The 22,918-nt window shown below is 39.1% G+C and overlaps 1 protein-coding gene across 1 annotated transcript; it reads left to right on the top strand.

Annotated features, from left to right (window-relative positions):
• The first annotated feature begins 2,434 nt into the window (after positions 1-2,434).
• On the top strand, positions 2,435-19,220 carry LOC146482284 (trace amine-associated receptor 5-like). The gene is made up of 3 exons (XM_085107098.1): positions 2,435-2,558; positions 7,734-7,817; positions 17,445-19,220. Exon 3 carries the CDS (start codon positions 17,453-17,455, stop codon positions 18,560-18,562), a length of 1,110 nt encoding a protein of 369 aa, XP_084963224.1. The 5' UTR covers positions 2,435-2,558; positions 7,734-7,817; positions 17,445-17,452; the 3' UTR covers positions 18,563-19,220.
• Positions 19,221-22,918: the final 3,698 nt, after the last annotated feature.

Genomic DNA, 22,918 nt, shown 5'->3' with positions numbered 1-22,918 from the left:
AGTTGGGTTTTATGGCACTTTCAAAATGACCCCTGAAAGGCTGGATTTTTTGTGCTAAAAGGGCAAAAAATGAGACCCCCCCTGAAACTCTAAAACTTAAAGTCAGAGAAGTGAGCCAAATGGGCTTTTGAAATATCTCATGGTAACCAACTTCTGTGCTAAGTTTCAGCCAAATCGGTTGTCCACAAGTTTTGGCCCCTGGAACACTTTCTCAGACAATGACACATAAGGTAATTTCACCAGCACTATGTTGCTCCCCAATTCAGTTTACTTTTCTATTCCCTTGTCAGAAGTCTGATTACAGGATGTACGATCGAATCCGCCAGCCACTGTCAAAGCAGTGAGAACGAAAAGCCAGGAGTTTTAGGGCGCGTTTTTTATTCACAATTCCGGAATGAGAATGGCCAGAATGTAAAATGTGCGCGTTTTCTATTCCGCATTCCTATTCCGGAAAGGACAGAATGCCATTCCATCCATTCTGCTCCCAGGGGCAGAATGAACAAAATGTTGCGAATTAAAATCCAAGATGGCGGACGGCGAGATGAGCGCTGCGGATTCAAATACGTCTCTACCGGAGAAAAAATCAGGTTACACTTTTGGACACAATGAAACATTTGCTTCTAATTTCATTGTACCAAAAGTACGAGGTTTTTTTCGGTGATGTTTCGTACAAGAAAAGGGCAATTTGGCAAATGATTGCCACGACATGAAGAAAAGTGGCTACTCTCCGTCGGCAGTAAACTGCGAGAACAGGTGGAAATGCCTTACATCTTCGTTCCGGGCGTTTTTTTATGCAGACAATCCGAGTTATTCCTAGCATTCCGTACCAACCATTCTTATTCCAGAATTGTGGATAAAATAAACGCGCCCTTAGATTAATGATACTGGTTTTTACTCCAATGACGCCATGCTGAAGCAAATCTCGTTAGGATGAACAATGTTCCAGAAGGCTCACTAATGAACAGGCAAAGAACAAGTAGAACTATGTCAACATTCCGCGCACGCGCGTAAGTCGCGCGGTCCCACTAAGATGTGATATATCGTGACGGCTTACCTGAAGTCAGTGACCACTGGTTGACAAGAAGTCTTGCTTGAATAATTTGATGAAATTTCATATGGCGGACGACTAAAGTTGAAAGAGGCTCGAAGAGAGAAATGTTTTTCGAATCGCCGTGATTTTATAGTAATACACCGTCGATTTTGCAATGCGTCGAATGTGTGGCTGATTATCAAGACGAGACGTCTTATTAATCAAAAGGGATTTGCCAAAGCAAAAACATGCACAAATAGGGCATTTTCACTATGGCGTCATTTTACTACAACTACCAGAATAATTCTGGTTTTTGTTTTTTTGCTGTCCACTGGGATTACAAAATTGGAATTTGAAAAGGAAAACGAAATGAATTCTGGTAGTTGTTGTAAAATGACGCCATCATGAAAATGGCCTATTACAGAGAGATTTAAGGCTCGACGTTTGGGAGTCATCTCTTGATAATGCAGTCAAGTTGACTCCGAAACGTGGAGCCCTAAATCTCTCTGTAAATTTTGAACGTCTTATTGTTCCTATTTACATCGCCAAAGTGTGAGAAGACTAGGAACCGAGAGGCATTTTAGACCATTTAAAATAGAAGGCGACATGGCAAGCTTGTAAACTGAAATGAAAAAGTTCATAACAAACCTTTATAATTTTATAACTGTCTACGCAATGAGTTACAAAATTATCTTTCATTTGAATGTTTTAATTTAATTTTCAAACAAATGAAAAATAAAGGCACCATTCCTTCTAAATCTGGTACTTTTCTCTTTCACCCCTGTTTAGGCCGGACATGAATTTCAAAACCACAATCAAGTTGCTTTCAAATCCTCGCATGTTTATATTGACCGTTAAAATCACCTCTGTCAAAACTCGGATTAAAAATCGCCGGTGTTAATGAGTCCCAACTAAGGTACATTTGCGGAAACGGTATATATGAGCGGTCTGCAAGCTTTAAAGTGAAACAGAAATATTTTGGAATTGAGATATTTTTAACCAAGAATAAAGAGCATTTTGCGACCTTTGATAAATAAACCGCCCGCTGACTTTTTATTGTTTGTGTCATAGCCAATATATCATGATGTATATTACAATCGCTGTGTAAGTTATACTGGCTGTAAATAAAACAAATTGCTTTTATCAGCGAAAATACGTGGATATTTCATAAGTTTCAATTTTTGTTTTGTTTTTGTTTTCTTTTGGTTTAATTTACTTTAGCATCGATCGTTCAATATGCGGGGAAATCTGAATTTTCATTTCTGACTAATTACATTCGCATAAAATATGGACTGCAGCAAGGTTATAAATTGTTAACGCAATTCACAGCGGCTTTGAAAGGAGCGCAATAGGTCTTTTCAATTTGTCAATGGAAATTAAGACGTCAGTTCAACCACTGGCAATAATTGGTCTAACTCGTTGGGAATTTAGTTCAGAAGGGCCTTTTATTTTTCAAAGAGGACATCCAAGCTAATTCAGAGAAAGCAACAAATCAAGGTAACGAAGAACCTCCATACGTTTTTACCCGGTGAGTGAAAAATTACTTTGTTTTTATTTCAGTAATTTTTTTATTTAAATAAAACATCACTGTCATTCCCACCAAAGCTGAATTGAAAATCAAAAATGATTTTCTGACAGTAATTTGACGTGCTTGTCCGCTATGAACCTTCTCACTGGTTCTAGATAATGCTGACTAACTGTATGTGAGCGGAAAATCTCTAGCACTAGCAGTTGGTTTGACCAAATAAAACTGAAAGATTGCGTGTAGCTTGAAAAAGTATATATAATTATATTTCTTGCTGTAATTTGATTTTCATAAGAAAACTAGCATTTGCCGGAGTGACAATGTATAGGTTAGCCTTTATGTCCTTTTATTTAACAATTTGAGCGCGTAGAAAAGTGCCTTTGTAAGTGAATTTATGAAACGTAAACACTTGACAATGTGGCCAGCTTACTCTGATCTGTAGCAAATGGCTTTAAGCCGCGAGATCCCGATTTAGCAAATTCCAATTTTCTTAGCCTTAAAGAAAGATCAACAGCCTTTTCCTACGTCCCATAAAATTAGCTTGCATCACAAATCAGATTCTTCTAAATTTACGCACTAAGGATTTCATCGTTAAAACTAATGTCTTCAAATTTCTAATACGGGTCTTCTTCTTTAATCAGTGGCGAGCAGACAATGCTAGTCGAGAATGTTGCATCGGGTATACCAGTACTCTTAAACAACACAAAGGGTCGTAAATAATGGTACTTGATAAAGCTTAAACGCCATTTGCGGATTTTGCTGCAAATTCCAGTAATGGCTCAGTAATGGCTTTCGTTTCTTAACCTGTCTTAGTATTCTGTTTTAGAAGAAACTATGAATCGTTGTACAAACCAAAATCGTGTGATAAACTTTAAGTGTGAGGGAATATTTTCATACCGGACTTATCTTAAAATGTACACTGATTTCAGTACGAACCAAGCATGTGTATATTAAATTGTATCTAGAAATTTAGAAACCTTTGAGCAGGCAAATAAGACCAGATAGCACCTGCATTTTAAGTAAATACCGTAGTCTTTAATTATTTCTGGGCGCGTTTCTTTCGTATCTGAATTAACAACTTGACCCATTGAGCCATGTAGTGAAATATTTTACGATGAAAAACTAGCTAAAAAGAGATTTATGTTAATTGTGTTTGCAACTGACGGATAAGTAAATTTGCTTTTTGCAGTGAAAGAAATTACATCGGTATCGACCAACAGCAGGATTAAGAATCTGAATAAATTAGACAGCTTATAAATTGCCTAAGAAATAAACTGGCATCTCTAATGTGAGTCCAATAGTCGGAATCTCCTCTAATGAATCGAAAGACACTTTCGGAACCTTTGCTAGGACTTCAACTCATATTTCGGTAAGCAACCTAACACTGGGTAAGCGAGAAATACTGTCTCGTGATTATCGGTAAAAACATCAAAAGGTCGGAGGGTCTACAGGCGAGAAGAGTAATTATTCGATTAACCATTTCACTTCCGGGAGACGGCGCCTGAGGGGAGAAAGAAAAACGAATCTTCCTACAAAAGTCTGCCGAAACAAACAGTGTCTCGCGATAAAGCATTACTCAATAACTTTCATTTGAATCGCCAAATTTTGAAAGCTTTCGGATTTCCGGCTGCATATTCAAACCTAGAACCACCTTAATTGTACAACATAAAAGTATCAGGACAACATGAAATACACTGTGCTTTCAGTCGAATCCGATTACAATTTCGTATTACGATTTCATCCATCAACTAGAAGAATGAAATTGAGAAATTTCAAGTTGTATCGATTTCAACTCAGTAGCTATATCAGCATACATCTTAACCCTTGGTTTTAATGTTTAAAACCGAAATTTAATATAAATATAAACGCAATAATAAATATATTAGTTTTTGTTCTTATTTTCCGTGCCCCGCTCTGTTTTTTTTTTTTTTTTTTTTTTTGATTTGGGGATTCTATATTACTGGGCTTATTGCGGTACTAAGGGTAGATAGGTTCATGTTATTTACTGACCTACTCAATATATATTTACTTCAAGTCAACACTTTGCCTCAGTTGGCTTCTGTACCGGCCAAAGTATATTAATTTTTTGTCAACATTTTATTTTCTATCGGATGATGTACTCCTTGCACAAAACAAAGTCAAGTAAAAACCCTGACTACTGAAACTTCAGTTTGCAGGAAATATTTCAAGATCAGCTAAAGTAATATCGGGAAACACGATTTTGGGACGCCGTTAAGCCCACGAGTTAATTGCGAACGATAATAGAAATTTTCGTTACGTTTGAATTCACACAAACATAAAGACCACGATCAGCGCACACTCAGTTGTTTCTTGCGTTAAAGATCTGTACACATGGCAATATTTTTTGAAACATGGCTCCATGTTTAATTTTTGTTAGGGCTCCTCGACCGCTCTTTTCTTGAGATAACTTCTCAAAATTGTTTGGCCTTACCAAACACCAGCCGATCCAGCTGCTAATAGGCCATTTTTTCAAGTTGTTTTAAGAACTTTTTGTAAAAGTTACTAGTGAAGCTCCTGAAAACCTTTCTTGTGATAATGGACTTTATTTGCATGCGAATGAAAATAACATCTCTACGTAAAAAGCTTTTCGTAGGCTCTCAGTTTCAAATAGAGATTAAAGGCTCCAAGAAATAAGCTTTTGTTCTCACGTGCATTTTGATCTTTTTGTCTTGTCTAGCATTTATTACTTTCTTCATCACAAAAACACAATGGGATGTTGAGTACCTCCATTTTCACAACCTTTATTTACGAGACGGTTATAAAAATCACATCTGCCACTGTAAAACTGAGAAAATCACATGAAAGATATTGTTTCCCTTGCGGTAAGTAAGGATTAATTTTGCTACATAAGTCGGTTGTACTTCTTTTCGTTTCATACATACTGGCGAAAGAAAAAATCAAATTTAACAAAGTTGGTAACAATGCATATTGAGTTTAATTTTTACTCTCGCTACTCGAAATGGGACCCTCTGTAAGAGTTTTTGGGACCCCATAATCGGAGTCCCGACGATTTGCATCGATAAATTGACAATCCCAGGGTGTAAAGAATTTTGAATTTTGTCGGAAAAGGAAATTCAATCAGGATTATCTCAGGGTGATTATCTTGTATCATCTTTTAAGGTTAAGACTGCAATATTTGCACATTTGGACTTTAAAACTGACTGTCATTTAGTATCAACCATGGTATCGGTGTACACAAATGTGGTATAAAAACGACTCTATAGTTAGCAAAGAAATGAATGATTACCGTTAATACCGAAGAGGAGAAACGAAAGTCGGTAGGTCTCGTCTTTTTGCAATCACGAAAGGGCTTATCCCACATCATTCAAAACAACTTCGTCAAGTTTGTCTCTCACTGCAAAGAGTAACAGAATCTGAAGCTCCCAGGGATAACTCTTTAAGTGACTTCGCTAAAAACTTGAAATCAAATCTCGTACTCGTAGTCGTACTAGAATCTAAAGGTCTCTACTGTGTTGTTGCTGAACAAGTATAATTAATGCATTTATGACTTTCATACTACCTAAAAAAAAGTACTCAGGTAGCTTCCAATGCAGGTGTTTACTGGCGGAGCGGGAAAGCCAGCATCTCTTTTACAACTTTCTATTCTCCCCATTCTTCCTCTGCTTAAAACATCCAAGATGGCGGCTGTAGCGCTAAACCCAAATAGCAGCCTGCATTGCAGGCTAATACTAAGGTCGCGTTTGGTTGACCATGTTCCGAAGATAAGCATAAGCAGAATAGCCTTCTTTTACTACCCCGTGATCTTAGTGATGTACTAAGATTTAGTATGGCTCAGGTTATTTCGTAAGCTTCTACATACTTTATTTTGCATGTGGTGTAGCGGTTATCACGTCTGCCTTGAACGCAGGAGACCGGCGTTCGAGTCCTCGCCGGTGAACTATAATTTCATATGGTACGTTATATCTTGCTTTTACACGTTTACTACATTTGTTTCAACACCGGTCAAAAAAGTGCAGACAGTTCTTAATCCCAAAAATATTGAAAACCGGAAAAAAAAATTTTTTTCAACAGACATGATTCCCAAAATAGTAGGAAACATTCTCTCAATCCACAGTTTGTCTATACACCTTTTTAATGAGAACGATTTTTTTAGATTGAGACTGATCATTCTTAATTTTTGTTAAGGATTAATCTGGGGATGGGTGTTCTTAAAATGTGCTCATTTATTGCCATTGCAAAAACAAGGTGTTTAACTTGAAGTTAAGAACCTCAAAGCTAAACATTGTTAACGATATCAAACTGTATTCAAAAGGTGTGATTCGGTGTACGTATTTATTTTTCTCGAGTTGTTTCTTTAAACGAAGGTGTACCCTTTTGCTACGCATTCAATGATATAGTTCTTAAAGTAAATTTTACGGTATGTTCTTAGCCCTGACAAAGCTCCTCGTTCTGCGATCAGTATATTTATTTTTCCTGGTAAGCTCACTGATATTCACTTCTTTTTACAGGTCTTTCTCATGGTAATGATTATATCATGGCTGCGTTATTAGAATTTCAAAACGTTTTGTCAGTATTTATAAAGCAGTCAGTACTTTCCAGGTGTCGAGACGCAAATAAGCAAAAAGATTAATGACATTCAAGAGAAAACAATCTTAAATAGAAGAACGATCCTCGCAGTTTGTACGAGAAAGCCCGAAAGACTTCAGGCTTGAACGGGGTTCGAACCCACGACCTCTGCGATGCCGGTGCAGTGCTCTACCAACTGAGCTTTCAAGCCAACTGGGATCTGGTCATATTGTGAGTTCGTAATATACCCGTGAAGGATGAATAAATAAATGTAAATATATGAAACATATATTTTAACTGCGGATGGCGTAGTGCTCTACCAACTGATAAGCTTTCAAGCCAAGATTCAATAGAAGAATGATGCACCGGCATCGCAGAGGTGATGGGTTCGAACCACGTTCAAGCCTGAATTTTTTCAGGCTTTCTTTTCGCAACTGCTTAAGTTGCGTACTAACTGCGAGGATCGTTCTTCTATTTAATCTTTCATCCGCAGCTAAAATATATGTTTCATACATTCATATTCAGAAATCAATACTTCGTTTTTATTTATTACACCATTGCCTTGAACATTTAGCGTTATTTTACGACGTCGAATTCTCCATTATACGACTGCCTACTTTCTGCATGCAGGGATATGTGATGTTGCAAATAGACCAGTTGGAAGTGCTGAAAGACAGTTACAGCAAGCTCCCTCGTCGGCAGCACTAAGATACGGTAAGCAGTTAATTTTGCTATGGGTAGTCGCCAAAAAATAGCCTTGGGATTTCGGTTATTAAGGCGCTATATTGCATGTATATGTATTAATTATTTTATTCAAAGCGCAACGAAAATACCAAGTCTGACCTTTAAGTAAACCATAAATTAAAATGATGAGCTTCCATACGATCGACGCATTGGACTACTGACCATCCACTGTCTACTTTGCCATCCCATCCAAAATTCTCCTTTGATGCTGGCTACAGAATTTAACGCAAAACTAGATGATATGCAGACCGTGCACCATATTGGTCCAACATTAGTTGCCTTTATTGTATCTAGTTCGCTTATTCTACTGATCGGGCAGCAGACCTTAGCGTCCGGCTTTCCCACTACACTGTTGAGTACATTTTTTTTGTTTGTGTCCCATTCGCGGACCGTCTCAACGAAAAAAAAAAAAAATGGACAGCTTGCCCGCGCTAAAATGCTTGGATTCGTAGAATCATGCGTCCCGAAAGACGAACCGAAGAGATCGTTGAAGAATACTTTCGCCGATGTTTCGTATCCTTACGAAACAAAGTATTCAGACACCTGGAGGTGATTAACGAGTTAAGCTTTTAGGATTGAGATTTGGTCAGTTTAGAAAAGTACTCATCAAATTAAATATAAAAACTTTTTAATGACTGCAATGGTGTTTTACTGAGTAGTTTAGGTCTAGAGGTGATAGGTCCCTCGTCGAATAAGCGATGAAATAAAATAATATAGAATGCACCCTTTTTATGAATCAACCTTTTTAAATAAGATGTTAGCTGAAATTGGCCAAAATTTTAAGATTATGTTTAGGGCATAGTCTTTATTTTGTTTACGCTTATGATCAGTGCTAAATATACGTTAAAGTAAGGATTAGTTAAGCCTTCAATGCTAGGATACATATAGGAACAGTTTAGGCACAGGGCCTTCTTATCGCTACACGTGTATATTTTTTGACATTAGCATATTTTCTGGTGATGTCCGCATTAGCCACCTTAACTTAGGTTTGGCCTACCATACAACCAGGCTTGGATCGCTTTAAGACCATTTTTAGCCTCAAATCGGACAGGAATTAAGAAAATTTAGAACAGGCTCATTCTAATTGTGAGCTTAAATACCAGACACTCATAAAAAAATAATTATACACAACAACGGCGTAACGCCTTCAGTTTTTCAACAGGAATTACCCATCAATCATCCAAAGTGCTTCTAATGAAATCACTGCATTGTCGTAAAGCTTGACATTATGTAGGAGTTTTTGTTAACTATTCAATTTAGCGACTAACGATGAGTGACATTTTCTGTTGGGAATAAAGTTTTGAGATTTCCGATTCAAGCAGGAGAATGTGATCGAGTTTCGACCATCAGTCAAACTCAATATGATCTTTTACCAATTTTAGTATCTTGCCGAGTCACTGGTTAGCATACTATACTGACGTATATTTTCTCTTTAAGAGAAACTTTTGATTAATGGAAAGAGCCATATGCCATGGAAACTTGAAAAGTAATTAAGTTTTGATTGTGGTAAAAAAATGGAAGCATATTCTTACGTACGCTTTACTTTCATTAGGAGTAGTGGAAAAAACGCAAAATTATATAGGAGATTAATTGTAATGAGCGGTGATAACATTTCAGTTCTTTGTAGTAAAAGTATTATAAAAAATATTGTATCAGTGTCGCTAACTTTTCTATCAAAAAGCAATATTAAAAGGTCTTAAGTACTGCAAGTTTGCATTACAAAACTGGAAAAAAATCCGTTCTTTGAAGGATCATGAAAAGTGGAAAAAGTATATAAATGCGATTATTTCTAAACAAGGTTAGATCCGGCAAAACTTGTTTGGATGCTTGCTATGCGGTAGTAAACTAATAAAACGCATCCGCGGTAAAATTCCAATTATGTTGAGAATAGTACTTATTTTGAGCTCAATAAATTAAAATTCGGTACTTTTGGGTAACGTGCATGTATTAAATAAATAGGCGATTCGTAATCATGGGCAATTTTGCGTACCATAATCTGAGAGGAAGGAAGGAGTTTGTTGAGTGAAGTCGTTTTGTAAATGGAGCTCAGTATTCATGAAAATGATAGTTTTGTTTTTGAATGATCATTAGTCCATATATTTTTTCCTACACTGATTCATATGAAAATATTATCTCTTTCCCAATACCTTCGAACACTCGCTTACTATAGCCATTGATTTAACAATTATAAGATTTAGTGTGCCCCACAAGAGAGCGCTCAAATCAAGGTTGAGGACTACAAGTTTCAAGTTTCATTTTGTGAAGGTGTAGAGAACATACGGCACTACTTGAAGGTGCATACAAGTTAATATGTTAAGGGTTTCATATCTAAGTCGAATGCAGTCAACTTTCTCTAAGCTGACATCACTCTTAGATGGAGTGTCACGTGAACCTTTCTAAGGAGGACAGCTAGAGCCGATGAGCGCGAGACGTTGTCATAAAGACTGGAATTATTTGGGCTATACTGAAGGCAACACATATAAGGCTAAATCTAAAGGTAAAGATACTGTCTAAACACCAAATGTATCTTTATGCTTTAATTCTCAAATCACCACTAAATTGTCATACTAGTGTCACCTGTCACCCTACGCCTTGAACCACCGATTAAGACAGGGGGATTTCTTTTATTACCTCGACAGCAATTTATTTTCGTTAAGTTGCTTACCCCTTCTCAATTTTGAACATTATCTCCACTGATTTTTCAAAGTGATTATGTGGTGTTTTCGTTTCTGAAATATCACCTCTCATTCCAAAGATATTCATGTTTTTGTTCAAAAACCGATGACGTCACAAATCGTCTCAGTACAAAAATAAATCGCAAAATCAAGAATATCTCGGGAAACATTGGAGTGATGCTGCTCAAACTCGGCAGCAGTAATGCACCTCAGGTAAGACACAAAATGACGTCTACTGTGCTGTTGCCATGGTAATAAGTTGCTTTTGGGTCTATTTCATGCTCGATTAACGTTCTCATTTTTTGTCTTAATCGGACATCGTTTACTCTCAATGAGTTGGTGAGGAGACGTAAAGTAATATGGGTACTTCGTGCGTTTTAAGTAGGACTGTCTACCTCTCCTTTTGTAGTCGAAAATGGAGTATTTGGTTCATAGCAGAAAGGAAGGGACTGCGGCGGAGAGCCATCAGTTTTTGTACAAAAACTTGAATATCTCTGGACTCTGGAACAAGAGAAGATATTCAAAAAAAAAAAAAAAAAAAAAAAACGCCATTATTGTTCTCTTTGAAAGGCTTTTCAAATGGGCATAAATTATTTTTTACCTCATATTCACTTTAATGAGGAACAAATTGACACAATCACCTCGGGCCCTAAATTGATCACCGGCAGAAGATTGATTCTTCACACTTTGATTAAAGAGGCGTGCCGTTTTTTGCACTTTCCTATTTTCGTGACCCACGCGTCTCTCAATTAACATAATTTTTAATCAACTTTTTCCTAATGGATGGTTATTCTTTTAATTATTGATGTTGACTGGTGAGTCCTAGCCGCAATTATTTTGAAAGGCATACTAAAACAGGCGACAATTGTTCAAAGGCAGTTAGGTTGTCATTTTTGTTTCATCATGATGAATGAATAATGAAGTTAAAAGTTCTTTGATCAAAACGTATTTTTTAGCAAGTTATTTAATTATTTGAAAGATTTTGTACGCCGGGGCCGGACCTATTGAATGTTCTAATAATGAACCTTTTCTTGCTGTGAGTTTTACTATATCTTTCTGGAACACAAAGAATTCATTGCGTATTCAGGCTGATTTCGTTCGTCCAAGGAGAAAGTAGCCTAACCTGGTGGGTCTGCTGTAAGTTGCTGTCGTAAGTGATCCTTGTTGCATTTTGGTAGGTAAGTCATGTTTTCAGCATTTAAAATCGATAACGAACTATCACAACCGCGTAAAGATTTTACGCAGAATAGCCGCCACAAACTCGATTTTGTGGAAAGTCAATATAGGTAATACCAATATGTGCAGTTTTGTGGTGTTTCAGAGGGAAAATTTTATTCTTTTGAAGCCCTTGAATTAGAATTTTAGAGCCAATGGATTAGAATACAAAATATAGCTCAATTTTATGCATCAGCAAGAGCTTTCAGGTAATCAGCGACTTCAAAGTAAGGGGCTGCCTAGGGCCAGTCGATACAAAAGTGATGGTAAAATTTCCTATTTAAACAAGTAATTCCTGTATAAAATGGGCCTGGGGACCGTTAACTACCGGTAACTTTCCGGGCCCGATAAGTATATTTTAAAATGTTTTTCGCCGATTACACAGCGATTACAGACATGGCACTTGGGCAATGTTTTCATAGAATAATAGGGTTTTAAAATTTAGTATTGAAAGCTAACAAAAATTGACTTCCGTTATAAAAAACATTTATCATGATCACCAAACACACTTATCGGGCTCAATGCTCGTTACCGGGACTTTCGAGAAACGGGCCCCTGGCCCGGCCATTCTCGTCTTCACTTGTAATGTAATTCAATTCAATTCAATTCAATTCAATTTTATTCACACCAATTCAACTGAAATACAATATGTTTTTGTGGTAAGAAAAAAACATGCAGAGCATTATATTTAAGTCATTTTACCTTCTAAGAAAGAAGTGCGTAGTGGCAAAAGAAGCAAGGCTTTCGTGATGGCCACTACAAAATTGCAGTTACAAAAATGGCGGGAAGTAGAATTTATAAAAGTGATTGTAGAGCTCTGCTAATTAAATTAGACTTGGGAGAGGAAAATGCATCAGAAAGGGAAAACGTGTAACTGTAATAGTGTAACCTATTTTTTTTTCTACCCGCCTAGATTAGCTTTCGCTATATGTGGGTAGTCTTTGCCTGTAAAATATGGAAAAAAAAAAACTTTTTGATAACGTGAAAAATGAATCAACACTGACAACTAACAACTGACAAACAACAAGCGTCGTTTTCTACGACTTTTACTGATAAAATTGGCTTAGTTTTTCAATAAATCCTGTTTTTAGAATTAGAAACTGATACCTTACGTTGCTGTGACTTTAAGTGTATTTCTTTTAGTCTCATTCTAGTCTAGCCTAGTGGGCCTATACAACCCGAGCTTAAAGCGCGGTTTAGACTAATAGTCGTCCCGTTGATCAATCACAGGATTTCCAATATGTCAATTATCTATAGCTACTGACCTGGATAGGGTGAGACAACGTCGAGTAAAGTTTCTTTGTCTAGGGAAACAAAATAGTTAATACAAAGGCCGATAAAACAATGACCGCGCGATCTAGATCGATTGAAAGTCCGATTGTAAGTCCAGGACGCAAACCACTACATCGCCGCTCTTCCTCTGACGAGATACCGGATTCCAAGGCCCTGAAAGCGACGTTACACGGGTCAAACGTGTAAAATAGCTGAAGAAAAGTCTGTTAAGGTGATTCCTGCGAAATAAAAAAGTTGTCGTGAAAATTTTCTCAAACTTTCTGTGATTGTTAACTACTATGTACTATTTCGAGAAATGAAATAAAAAAGATAGGTCACCATGCCCGCGAAGGAGCTGCGATCCACTCAATTTACCCCATAATCGCTTGCAAAATGTGCTTTCAATAATGAGTTTATTTGATCGGTTATTGCCATGTTTGGTGGTGACAGAAGTTACAAGGATAATTAAGCACAACTTAGAAAAACATTATACATAGAATGCATGAAGCATAGTCGGCAACTAAAGCAAAATATGAAGCTGTATCCACTCAAAACGTGACTATGTTTTCAACGCGCGGGTGCCCTTATTGTGCTAATGAGGCACGAAAATATGTGCAGTAAGAATGCGCAATGCGATACAATCGAATTTTACTTTGAGAACTCAAAGATGGTTAGTTTTTTCTGCCTCTCAGTTTACTGAAGTGACGGAAAATTTCAAGTTCGCGGTTTAAGTTGTGCGCCTTATTTTGATCTGTAGGTATCTAGAAATGAGCCCGGTGGGGCAGCTACAAGCGGAAACGATCGGTAGGCCTGGGTTATTAGTTTTGTGAATTTAAGGGTTGAGCTGAGCAAATGGCACGAGGTTCTAGAGTAGTGACCACTAGGCTAGATTTGAGCTGTGGCTGGTAATAAGGTCGTGAATAGTTTCCTTGACGATGTTTGGGTTTGCCTGAGAGAGATCTTTGTCAACTTTGGCATATAAAGGGATGGCTGAGAGCCGCCGAAAGCCGGCTTCTTGACTGTAGCAGTGGGCTCGGCAAACGTCCACTCACCTCGTCTTTGTCGGCCGTTTTGACAACAGTGTCTTTGTGTGAAAGTGAGAAGTGATCATCGCAGTAAATTTTCCAATTTATGCAATTGGAAATTAGAAGCCGCCTGAAAAAAAATTCAGGCTTCAACGGGATTTTAAATACCTGAATTTTTTTTTCAGACTTCTAATTTCCAATTGCATAAATTGGAAAATTTACTGCAATGATCACTTCTCACTTTCATCTTCATCCGCAGTTCATATATGAATTATTTCATATACTTTACATAGTGTCTTTGTGTGTCCGAAGGTTTTGAAGTATAGCCCATTCTGCTGCGGAGCGGATTAGAGAATTTTGTACTTTGAACCTTTCCGTGCTTCCATACGTTCCCTTATATTTCAAAAACTGTAAATGATCACACCCCAGTTAGAGTCGACTCACAGTTTGTCAGTTCAAGAGTTGGGTCATTAGATCGTTTGACTCACAGTTTGTGTTCAAGTCAGTCAGTCAGTTCTGGGTCTAAAATGACCCTGAAACTGGCACAGGTGTTTTTTTTCATAGCTCCCACTGATTTCATTCAAACCTGTCAAAAACATAAGCACCTTAGAAGCTTACTTAATCAGATAACCAACCTAATAGTTTCAAATGCAATAGCGTATGATGCAAATCTTGCCCTTTCGTTTACAACGCGTCGACTGAAAATGTAGCGGTTAGTTATTTAAAGACAGTTTAGACGGTTTTTAACAAAACCACGTTCTAAGATATTTTTAATTTTGCCAACAATCATATCTAAACATTGTCTGCTGCTGACGGTAACAAGAAGGCTTGCATCCCAGACTAGAAAACTATTTATCTACTTTAAGTAAACCACTTATAAACAGACTGATTGTCTTAAGCCGCGGTCTCTGTTAGACTCTGTTACTCTGTTTAAATAACTGACCCTTTAATGCCAGTACGGCCAAGCGATTTATTGAAATCACTGATTGCCAGTTTTAAATGCATCTCTAGTAATACTAGTCAAGAGAGGCTGAAGAACTGTACTATAGTACGTATAAAATGCGCTTTATGTAAAACGCAACTGATGCACTTGATGTAGCCTGCGAATATAGCCGCTTCTCATCGCTTCCGGCCCCCCGAGGAACGTTTCGCGAGTGACGCCCCTCGGGGGCCAGGGGCGACGAGAGGCGGCTGTATTCGCAGGCTAAATTTGGTGGGAAAGGGAGGCTAGCCGACCGCTTCCGCGAACTGACGTATCGAAATCACTTGCCTTAATTATTTCTCCAGCCTGTAACACATGGCAGTCTGTCTGTGGCATTTCCCTACATCAAGGTAGCACACAAGGCTGCAAACATCAAGAGGAAATTAAATTCATCTTTCAAATCGGCATTATTATTCCACGCGGAATCAAGGAACGCTTATTATTCGACTCATTTTGTTATTGTTGTTTTTCACGTCTCAATGCTTCCAACAATAAAGTAGCTCCACTAGATTCAGTCGATTATTGATTGATTCTCTCTGACGAAGGGCTAACGCTCCAGACGTCAGCTCTCAAATCCCTGGAGGCCTCCTCGTAAATTATTTGTTGTGAATTACTCACCAAATGTTCGTTTTCACTCTCCCATCGACGCATTACCACAGTTGTTTTTAGAAACTAAACCTCTTATCTCGTTAATTTCTCTTGTCGTTTAAAAAAGCCCTCCCATGCAAAAAATGCCTAGCTGTCAGCATTTAAGAGAGTTGCTAGACACTGTCGTTTACATCAGCTTTTAACTCGAATCGTACCGTGTTTAAATTTTATGCGAGGAATGTGACAAAAACACCATTGATGACTCTCTACTGTGACCGCAGCCTTTGTTGTAATCAGAGGTTTTCATTTCTCGCAGTTCGTTGATGATGTATAAATTATTTTCTAACGCTACCCCTAATTTACCATCGTAAAGGGCAGTTACTGTACAGTCTGGACACTTTCACAAGTAACCACGCATTATTTAGCAAAAAAGAGGAGAAATCTATAGTTACCTGACTGGGTTTTAATTTTTTTAATGACGCGTTCACCTTCGTCTTGCAACGCACGTCTCTGAACGGCTGACTAAAAATTGTCACCTCACAATATAGCGTTTATGTAAATTGGTCATCGGTTGAAGATGCATATCTAATTATTGCCCCCGCAGGGTTTTGGCCCAGAGGCCAAAACCCGAGGAGGCACCCTAGGATTCCCCGCGTGTATACATATAAGGAATTCCAAAATGTAAGAAAGTAAGTACTGTAAGTAAATTTGTTTGTATGCGAAAAAAATCTCGATTTGATCAAACTAGGCGCGCAGTGTCGTCTCGGGTAATATTTCAGCAAGCGCGCAAGGTGCTGTCGGGTAGCGTCATCTTGCAACCACGAGCGAGGTCTTCGAGCAGGGTTTGACGATCTTGCGAGCAAGAGTTTGCGTATCCTCGTCCTGTAGCAGCATTTCGAGTTCTTTCTAGCAGTGTTTCAAGGTCTTGCAACCACGAGTTCGCATTTCGCCATCATTTAGTAGCATTTCAACCACGAGTTCGCATTTTGCCATCTTCTAACAGCGTGTCAAGGTCTTGCAACCACGAAGTCACGTTTCGCCATCTTCTGCATCTTTAGCAGCCTTTCAAACCACGAGTTCAAATCTTCGAGCAGCGTTTTAGGGGGAGTATTTTGCAGTTCAGTGATTTATTTGAATTTAAAAGCATTCAACAGCACTGAATAGAATCGCATTTGAACCATCGCGTTTTGCCATCTTCTTGCAGTGTGTCAAGGTCTTGCAACCACGACTTCACACCTTTCGCCATCTTTAGCAGCCTTTCAAACCACGAGTTCACATCTTCGAGCAGCAATTGAAATAGATTTATATTGCCTGATTTATACATAAATATACTGCAGATGATTATATTTTGATAGATTTATACATTGTTGCAAGTTTAGTTATTGTTGTTGTTATGGTTATTATAGTGATTTTTCCCAACAATTACTCAAATTTTTAACGTACAATACATTCCTGTTACACAGAATATTAACTTTACAATTGAAATACATTTATATCAACTGATTTATGGATAATATATTGCAGGTAATTATACATACAATGCGTTGCTGTTTCACAAAACAAAACTGTATGACTGTAATAGATTTCAATGTCAAATTTACAGATAAATATGCTAACCAGTTACATGGATGTTAACTTCAATAAATATTCAAACGTTTCTTTTTTTAAATTCGTATGCACAGTATTTATATCCAGTAAAAACCATATACAGGTGTTAAACAGATCTTCAAAAGCGGGGGCAGCTCTAGTGAAAACTATTACTAGTCTAATGAGCCTTGTAACAGATCACTTACTTGGTTCATCGATATTCTCACTGAGTGTTCCACGTTTTTCTCAATAGAAGAGGTTATGAACACCACAATCTCACTGACGCAGGGCGCCTCACAAATCCAAGACAACGCCAAGCTGGTTAACCTGCCTGCGAGCTGGACCATTCTTATCATGGTAATAATGACCATCGTCCTTTTACTGACAATCATTGGAAACATTGCCGTCATGGTGGTTCAACGCTACTCGAACGCGCTCAACGCTGTCGTAAATTCATATTTCTTGGTATCTCTGTCGGTCGCAGACCTGCTCGTGGCTATTCTCGTAATGCCGTGCGCTTTGGATACTGTTCACACCGGCACGTGGAGATGCGGAGAAACGTGGGGCAAGGTCAACGGATTTGGAAACTTTCTCTTCTGTATTTCTTCCATCATGCATCTAATGATGCTCTCTATTGACCGCTATATGGCAATTGCGCGACCTCTGCTTTACCCAATGGAGATGACAAAGTCACGTGCCCTTAAGCTATGTTTCGTCTTGTGGATGTACTCGGCGGTGTGGGCGTTTTTGCCCTTATTTGGTGTAAGCTCCTACGAATGTTTCATTAGCTACATCGGCGCGTGCAAGGCAAAGGACTGGTCTAAATTTGGTCTGAATTTTGCCTTTGCGATCTCCGTTGTGTCTGGAACGTACGGACTTGCGTTGATTGTAATGGTTTACATTTATCTCAAAATAGCGCGGGTCATTCGAAATCAGCTTCAAAGAATCCAGAATGTCACAGGGTTTAACCAGCAAACGAGCGCCAAAGATATCAAGAGAAAACATGCAAAAGCCACAAAGGCATTGAGCCGAAACAAAGGAGTAGTAACCTTGTTGGTAGTAACATTGGTTTATCTGATATGCTGGTCTCCATTTTGTATCATGCTCTTCATAGAGATTGGAACTGGAGAAAAAGTGAAAGGTCCCTACGGCACTTTAGCTATGCTGGTGGGATTTGCGAACAGCTGTTGCAATCCTGTTATCTATTCAATAAAATACAGGAGATTTAGATCGGCTGTTTTCAGCATGTTAAGCAGAAAGAATTATGTGGGAAGTTTCTCGGTCACTAATGATCGAGCGTCTACACTGATCATCGATGAACACAATTTACCGAGAGGAAATCCGGCGAAAAAGTCAGAATCTACGATATAAAAGGCTGAAAAAGAAAACATTGAGACAAATCCTACCCATCTCCCAGAAAGTTGTCAAGGGCACTGCATCTGTACTGTACTCTCTTTGCTGAGGGTCTCAATTGGAATGTAGTTCTGAGTCCTTTGACTGTTGACGATAAAAAATGTTAGGGCTTTTAATGGTTGGCTACCCTGGGCACCAGAGGTTTTTTCTCGGGCGCGGTGAGAACACTTTTTCGGCTGAAGGCCGAACCCACGAGCGGCAAAGCTTACCCGAACCCGAAACCGCGCATGAAAAGTCTCTGGTACCCAGGGTAACGGTTGGCATTTATAAAGGGGAAATTTTGTCCATGAGTTAAAGTTAATCTCAGCTTTTGTGTTTTTGTAATATTAACAATTGTGTTCTGGAAGAAACACGTTATCGATGTAGTAAAACATTATATGTAGTAATTCATTATCAACGTAGTAAATCATTAATATTTTGAAACCAGAAGTACTTCCAGACGGACGTTAGTTATGATGTCAGTTTACACGCAAATTAATTGGAAAAGAACAGAAGTGAGTAGATTTGGGAGCATGGAAAACTGGTTTACCATTTAAAACGATTCTTTTAAGGCCAGAAGTCCGGGATGATTCGCGAACAGCGGCTTGTAATCGAGCCTTGATAAGTTTACGTTAAACTAAGACGGAAACTAATTCCTTGCTCCCACCCCATACTAAAGCCCGCCGCACACGTGAGGAAAGAGCTGAGCAAAATGCCTCGCGAGGCAGATAGCTCAGCCGTTTCCTCTCGTGTGCGGTGAAGTTTTGGTGAGAATTTCGCCTCGCGAGGCGAAATCTCAAATATCCAACATGTTTGATACGATTTTACGAGTTTAAAACGATTCTTTTAAGGCCAGAAGTCCGGGATGATTCGCGAACAGCGGCTTGTAATCGAGCCTTGATAAGTTTACGTTAAACTAAGACGGAAACTAATTCCTTGCTCCCACCCCATATTAGATGCTGTGTCAGACTAGCCACGAACATTTCACAAGTATTTGACAATTTTTCAATTTCTTTATTGTAAAAGATTATTTTCACTCTTAAATTAGCCTGCGAGCAAGCTCTCTAGGGGGTGGGGGGCGGGAGGGAGAAAGAGGAGAGAGCTTGCAACGATGTCTCAGGAATTTGAATGCCGCCCCCAATACTCCCCGCGGCTCCCTGCTGTCCTAGCTGTCAGAATTTGGCCAATCAGCGCAAACCGGAAACGATAGCAAACGTAAACAAACATGCGAAAGGTACAATATCAGATACTCTTCGAAAGACGGGAATCCTTGCTGACAAAAACTATAGTTTCTCTGAACGAGTATGCCTACCGAGTGCCACAAAAATCAGAAAATTTAGTGAAGGATTTTACTTAATTGTGAGCACACTAAAAGCCGATTAACCAAAAGGTCGAGGTCACAAACGTCGTCCCAAGGGTCAAGCGAATCTTGCCGACTGCAACAACTACTGGACATAAAAAATGTCGAAAGGTTGACACGGTCCGGCCAGGGAAAAAAGAAGCAGTGCAAGGAAATCAGAAGGATCTCAATTTTGCAGCCGGGTCTCCGAGAACGAGGACGCAATTCTCAATATCCACAATGTGGTTTCATGGAACACTCCGACTCGCGTGAAATTTGTGATGTTGTGAACGAGTAGCAAAGCAGACGTGAGAGCGCCAGATCAAAAGGAAATCATTGCGCTTCTAAAGAACGTTGCCCTAAAAAACTGGCAGTTCGCTGCTAACGCCGTACCGAAGCACTCGGAATTGAGTCAGTGCGTAAGCTGAAAGATGTTCATATTTTTTTCGGCTGAGCCAAATACCAAACAAAAGCTTAAAATTTGGCCGACCTTGACTCTCCATCTGAAATATCGGCAATCGAAGCGGCAGGCATCCCCATTCTTCTTGCTTCTGCGATCAAGTAATCGATAATGATACTTTGCAATGGGCAAACAACTAACATTGTTTGATGTTTATAGACTTTAGAGTTTCAATTGCTGCAAAAGGTTGAAATATCAAACTTGTCCCAAATCTCGTAGGTTAAACTGCAAGAACATCGCTATTTTGAAGTAAAGCATTGGCAGCTTGACTTTGCTCGGGTTTTTATTCCAGAGAAAACCTTTGTTATTTGGAGAAATTCTCGCAACCTTCACAAATAGAAACTCCGCCACCATTTTTGTGTTGTCAACACGACGCACGCGAAGGGCAATGACGTAAGCACCAAATTCAATATCCACCAATCAGCATTTTGCGTTGAAAAATTCAACGCAGAAATGAAAATTTCTGAGACATCGTTGCAAGCTCTCTCCTCTTTCTCCCTCCCGCCCCCCACCCCCTAGAGAGCTTGCTCGCAGGCTACTCTTAAATTAACAAAAATTACCGTCTTACCTCGGCACCAGTCTTTAAGATGAAAAACGTCTTAATTTATAATTTCAGTTTTTACGGACTGCTACAGTATTTTCACCTGCAATCTTCTCAGTCCGATCCTGATTTAAGCCCGCCCCACACGTGAGGAAAGAGCTGAGCAAAATGCGAGGCAGATAGCTCAGCCGTTTCCTCTCGTGTGCGGTGAAGTTTTGGTGAGAATTTTGCCTCGCGAGGCGAAATCTCAAATAACCAACATGTTTGATATTTGAGATTTCGCATCGCGAGGCAAAATTCTCACCAAAACTTCACCGCACACAAGAGGAAACGGCGGAGCTATCTGCCTCGCGAGGCATTTTGCTCAGCTTTTTCCTCACGTGTGCGGCGGGCTTTATTTTTCGTATCAAGCCTAGTAGACTGATTGAAGCACCCCGTGTACTCCTCATGAGTTAATAAATCGTTTCGTTTATTTTCCAGTGTACAAAAATGCAAATATATTTTCTTCCTTAATCTTGTTCCAACAGGTTCTCTTCAGTTCTCGGTCATTTTGACTAGCCCCACTGAAGACAACGAAAACTATGAATCACACTTGCTATAGGTAATTGTTACCTATATTGTTGCCTTCTGTCCGTAAAGACGTTTAACCGCTTCGTCTGTTTCTAAACTGCAAGTCTCTTGTCATGAATATTGCCTCAGTGATTACCTTTATCGACTAGCTGACCAGACAGCTCGCCTCCTTAAATGATTTTCAAAAAACATCCTCAATTATCGTTATATAGCATTCTAACGTAGGGCCCAAAGGAAAAATTACCTCAATCACATTTGCAGCGACCAATCATTAAAACCCCAAAACAACTACAGCGCGCAATTTAATTTTTTTGTTCATCTTTATAAAGATGGGAAAGTACGTACCCGGATAACTCTGCATGATAAAATCAAAGTCGAGCTATATTCGCAAAAAAAAAATCAGTCCATAGATGTTCAGATTTCCTTTTCGTTGGTCTGTACAAAAACGCAAACTGTGCTACATTGTGAAAAATATCACGCTTAGCAGAAAATCTGGCCCTTTGTTCATACTGCAAAAAACTTTGAGGACATTCGTTTTCCTACGAACTAGGTAAACGGAATTCAAACTTCCATTCTCCTGTTCGTATTCCCACGGCGTCGAAAAAGGGAATTCGAACGTTTATTTTCATTTTTCGTTTTCCTACGACATTGATAAACGGAGTTGGACTAGTTTCCATTTTTGTTTTTCGTTTGCTTATGACTTTAGAAATGTGTAAAATTAAAGAGTGGCAAGCCTGCACGACTCCCTCGCTCGTGTTTTAGCCTTTTATAATTTAGCTTGCACAAGTATGTCTTTAAAAGCTAAAATGGTTTTTCGTAACTGAAAGCCCGTGCTGCCCCTGCGGGTTTGTAGGATTTGTTGGAGCCTTGTAGTTATAAGTAACATATGAATCTTGGGACACCAACCAGCTGTGACCAAGGCCTTACCTTTTTCGTTCAGCCCCGCGGAAGGTTTGTATTGAAAACCGAAAAATCGGGCAAAAATTCAGTTTTTTTTTGAACAAATACATTTCAGTTATTCCAGCCTTTGTTGTTTATTCTATCAAGCTCGTCACCTCCGCCGTTAAGCCGGAGACTCACCTGGCGATTTTATACGCCGATCTCGGGGATGTGGCAGTTTCAGGAAAAGCCATGTGATAAAATTGCCCAACCTGATGGGTTGACTTTACTGGCGATTCGCAGTGATGACCGTTGAAAATCGCGGGAACGGGCACATTTGGCGAATGCCGGCGAATTTAATCGCCGATATCTGACATGCCAGATATCGGTGACGATTTTCGCCGATCGCGGCGATCGGCGAAAATCGCAATTGCCGCACGGGGCACCTGGCGATTTTCGCCAATCGCCGCGATCGGCGAATAAAATCACCAAGTGTGTCGGCGGCTTTAGGATCAGTTTGCCGTCAGTACTTTGCCTTACCTTCGA

Source organism: Pavona decussata, unplaced genomic scaffold (genome assembly GCF_977016875.1).
Source record: "Pavona decussata unplaced genomic scaffold, jaPavDecu1.1 SCAFFOLD_46, whole genome shotgun sequence".
NCBI lineage: Eukaryota > Metazoa > Cnidaria > Anthozoa > Scleractinia > Agariciidae > Pavona > Pavona decussata.
The sequence above is the reverse complement of the archived record's forward strand: the minus strand, read 5'-3'. Positions and strand labels throughout refer to the sequence as shown.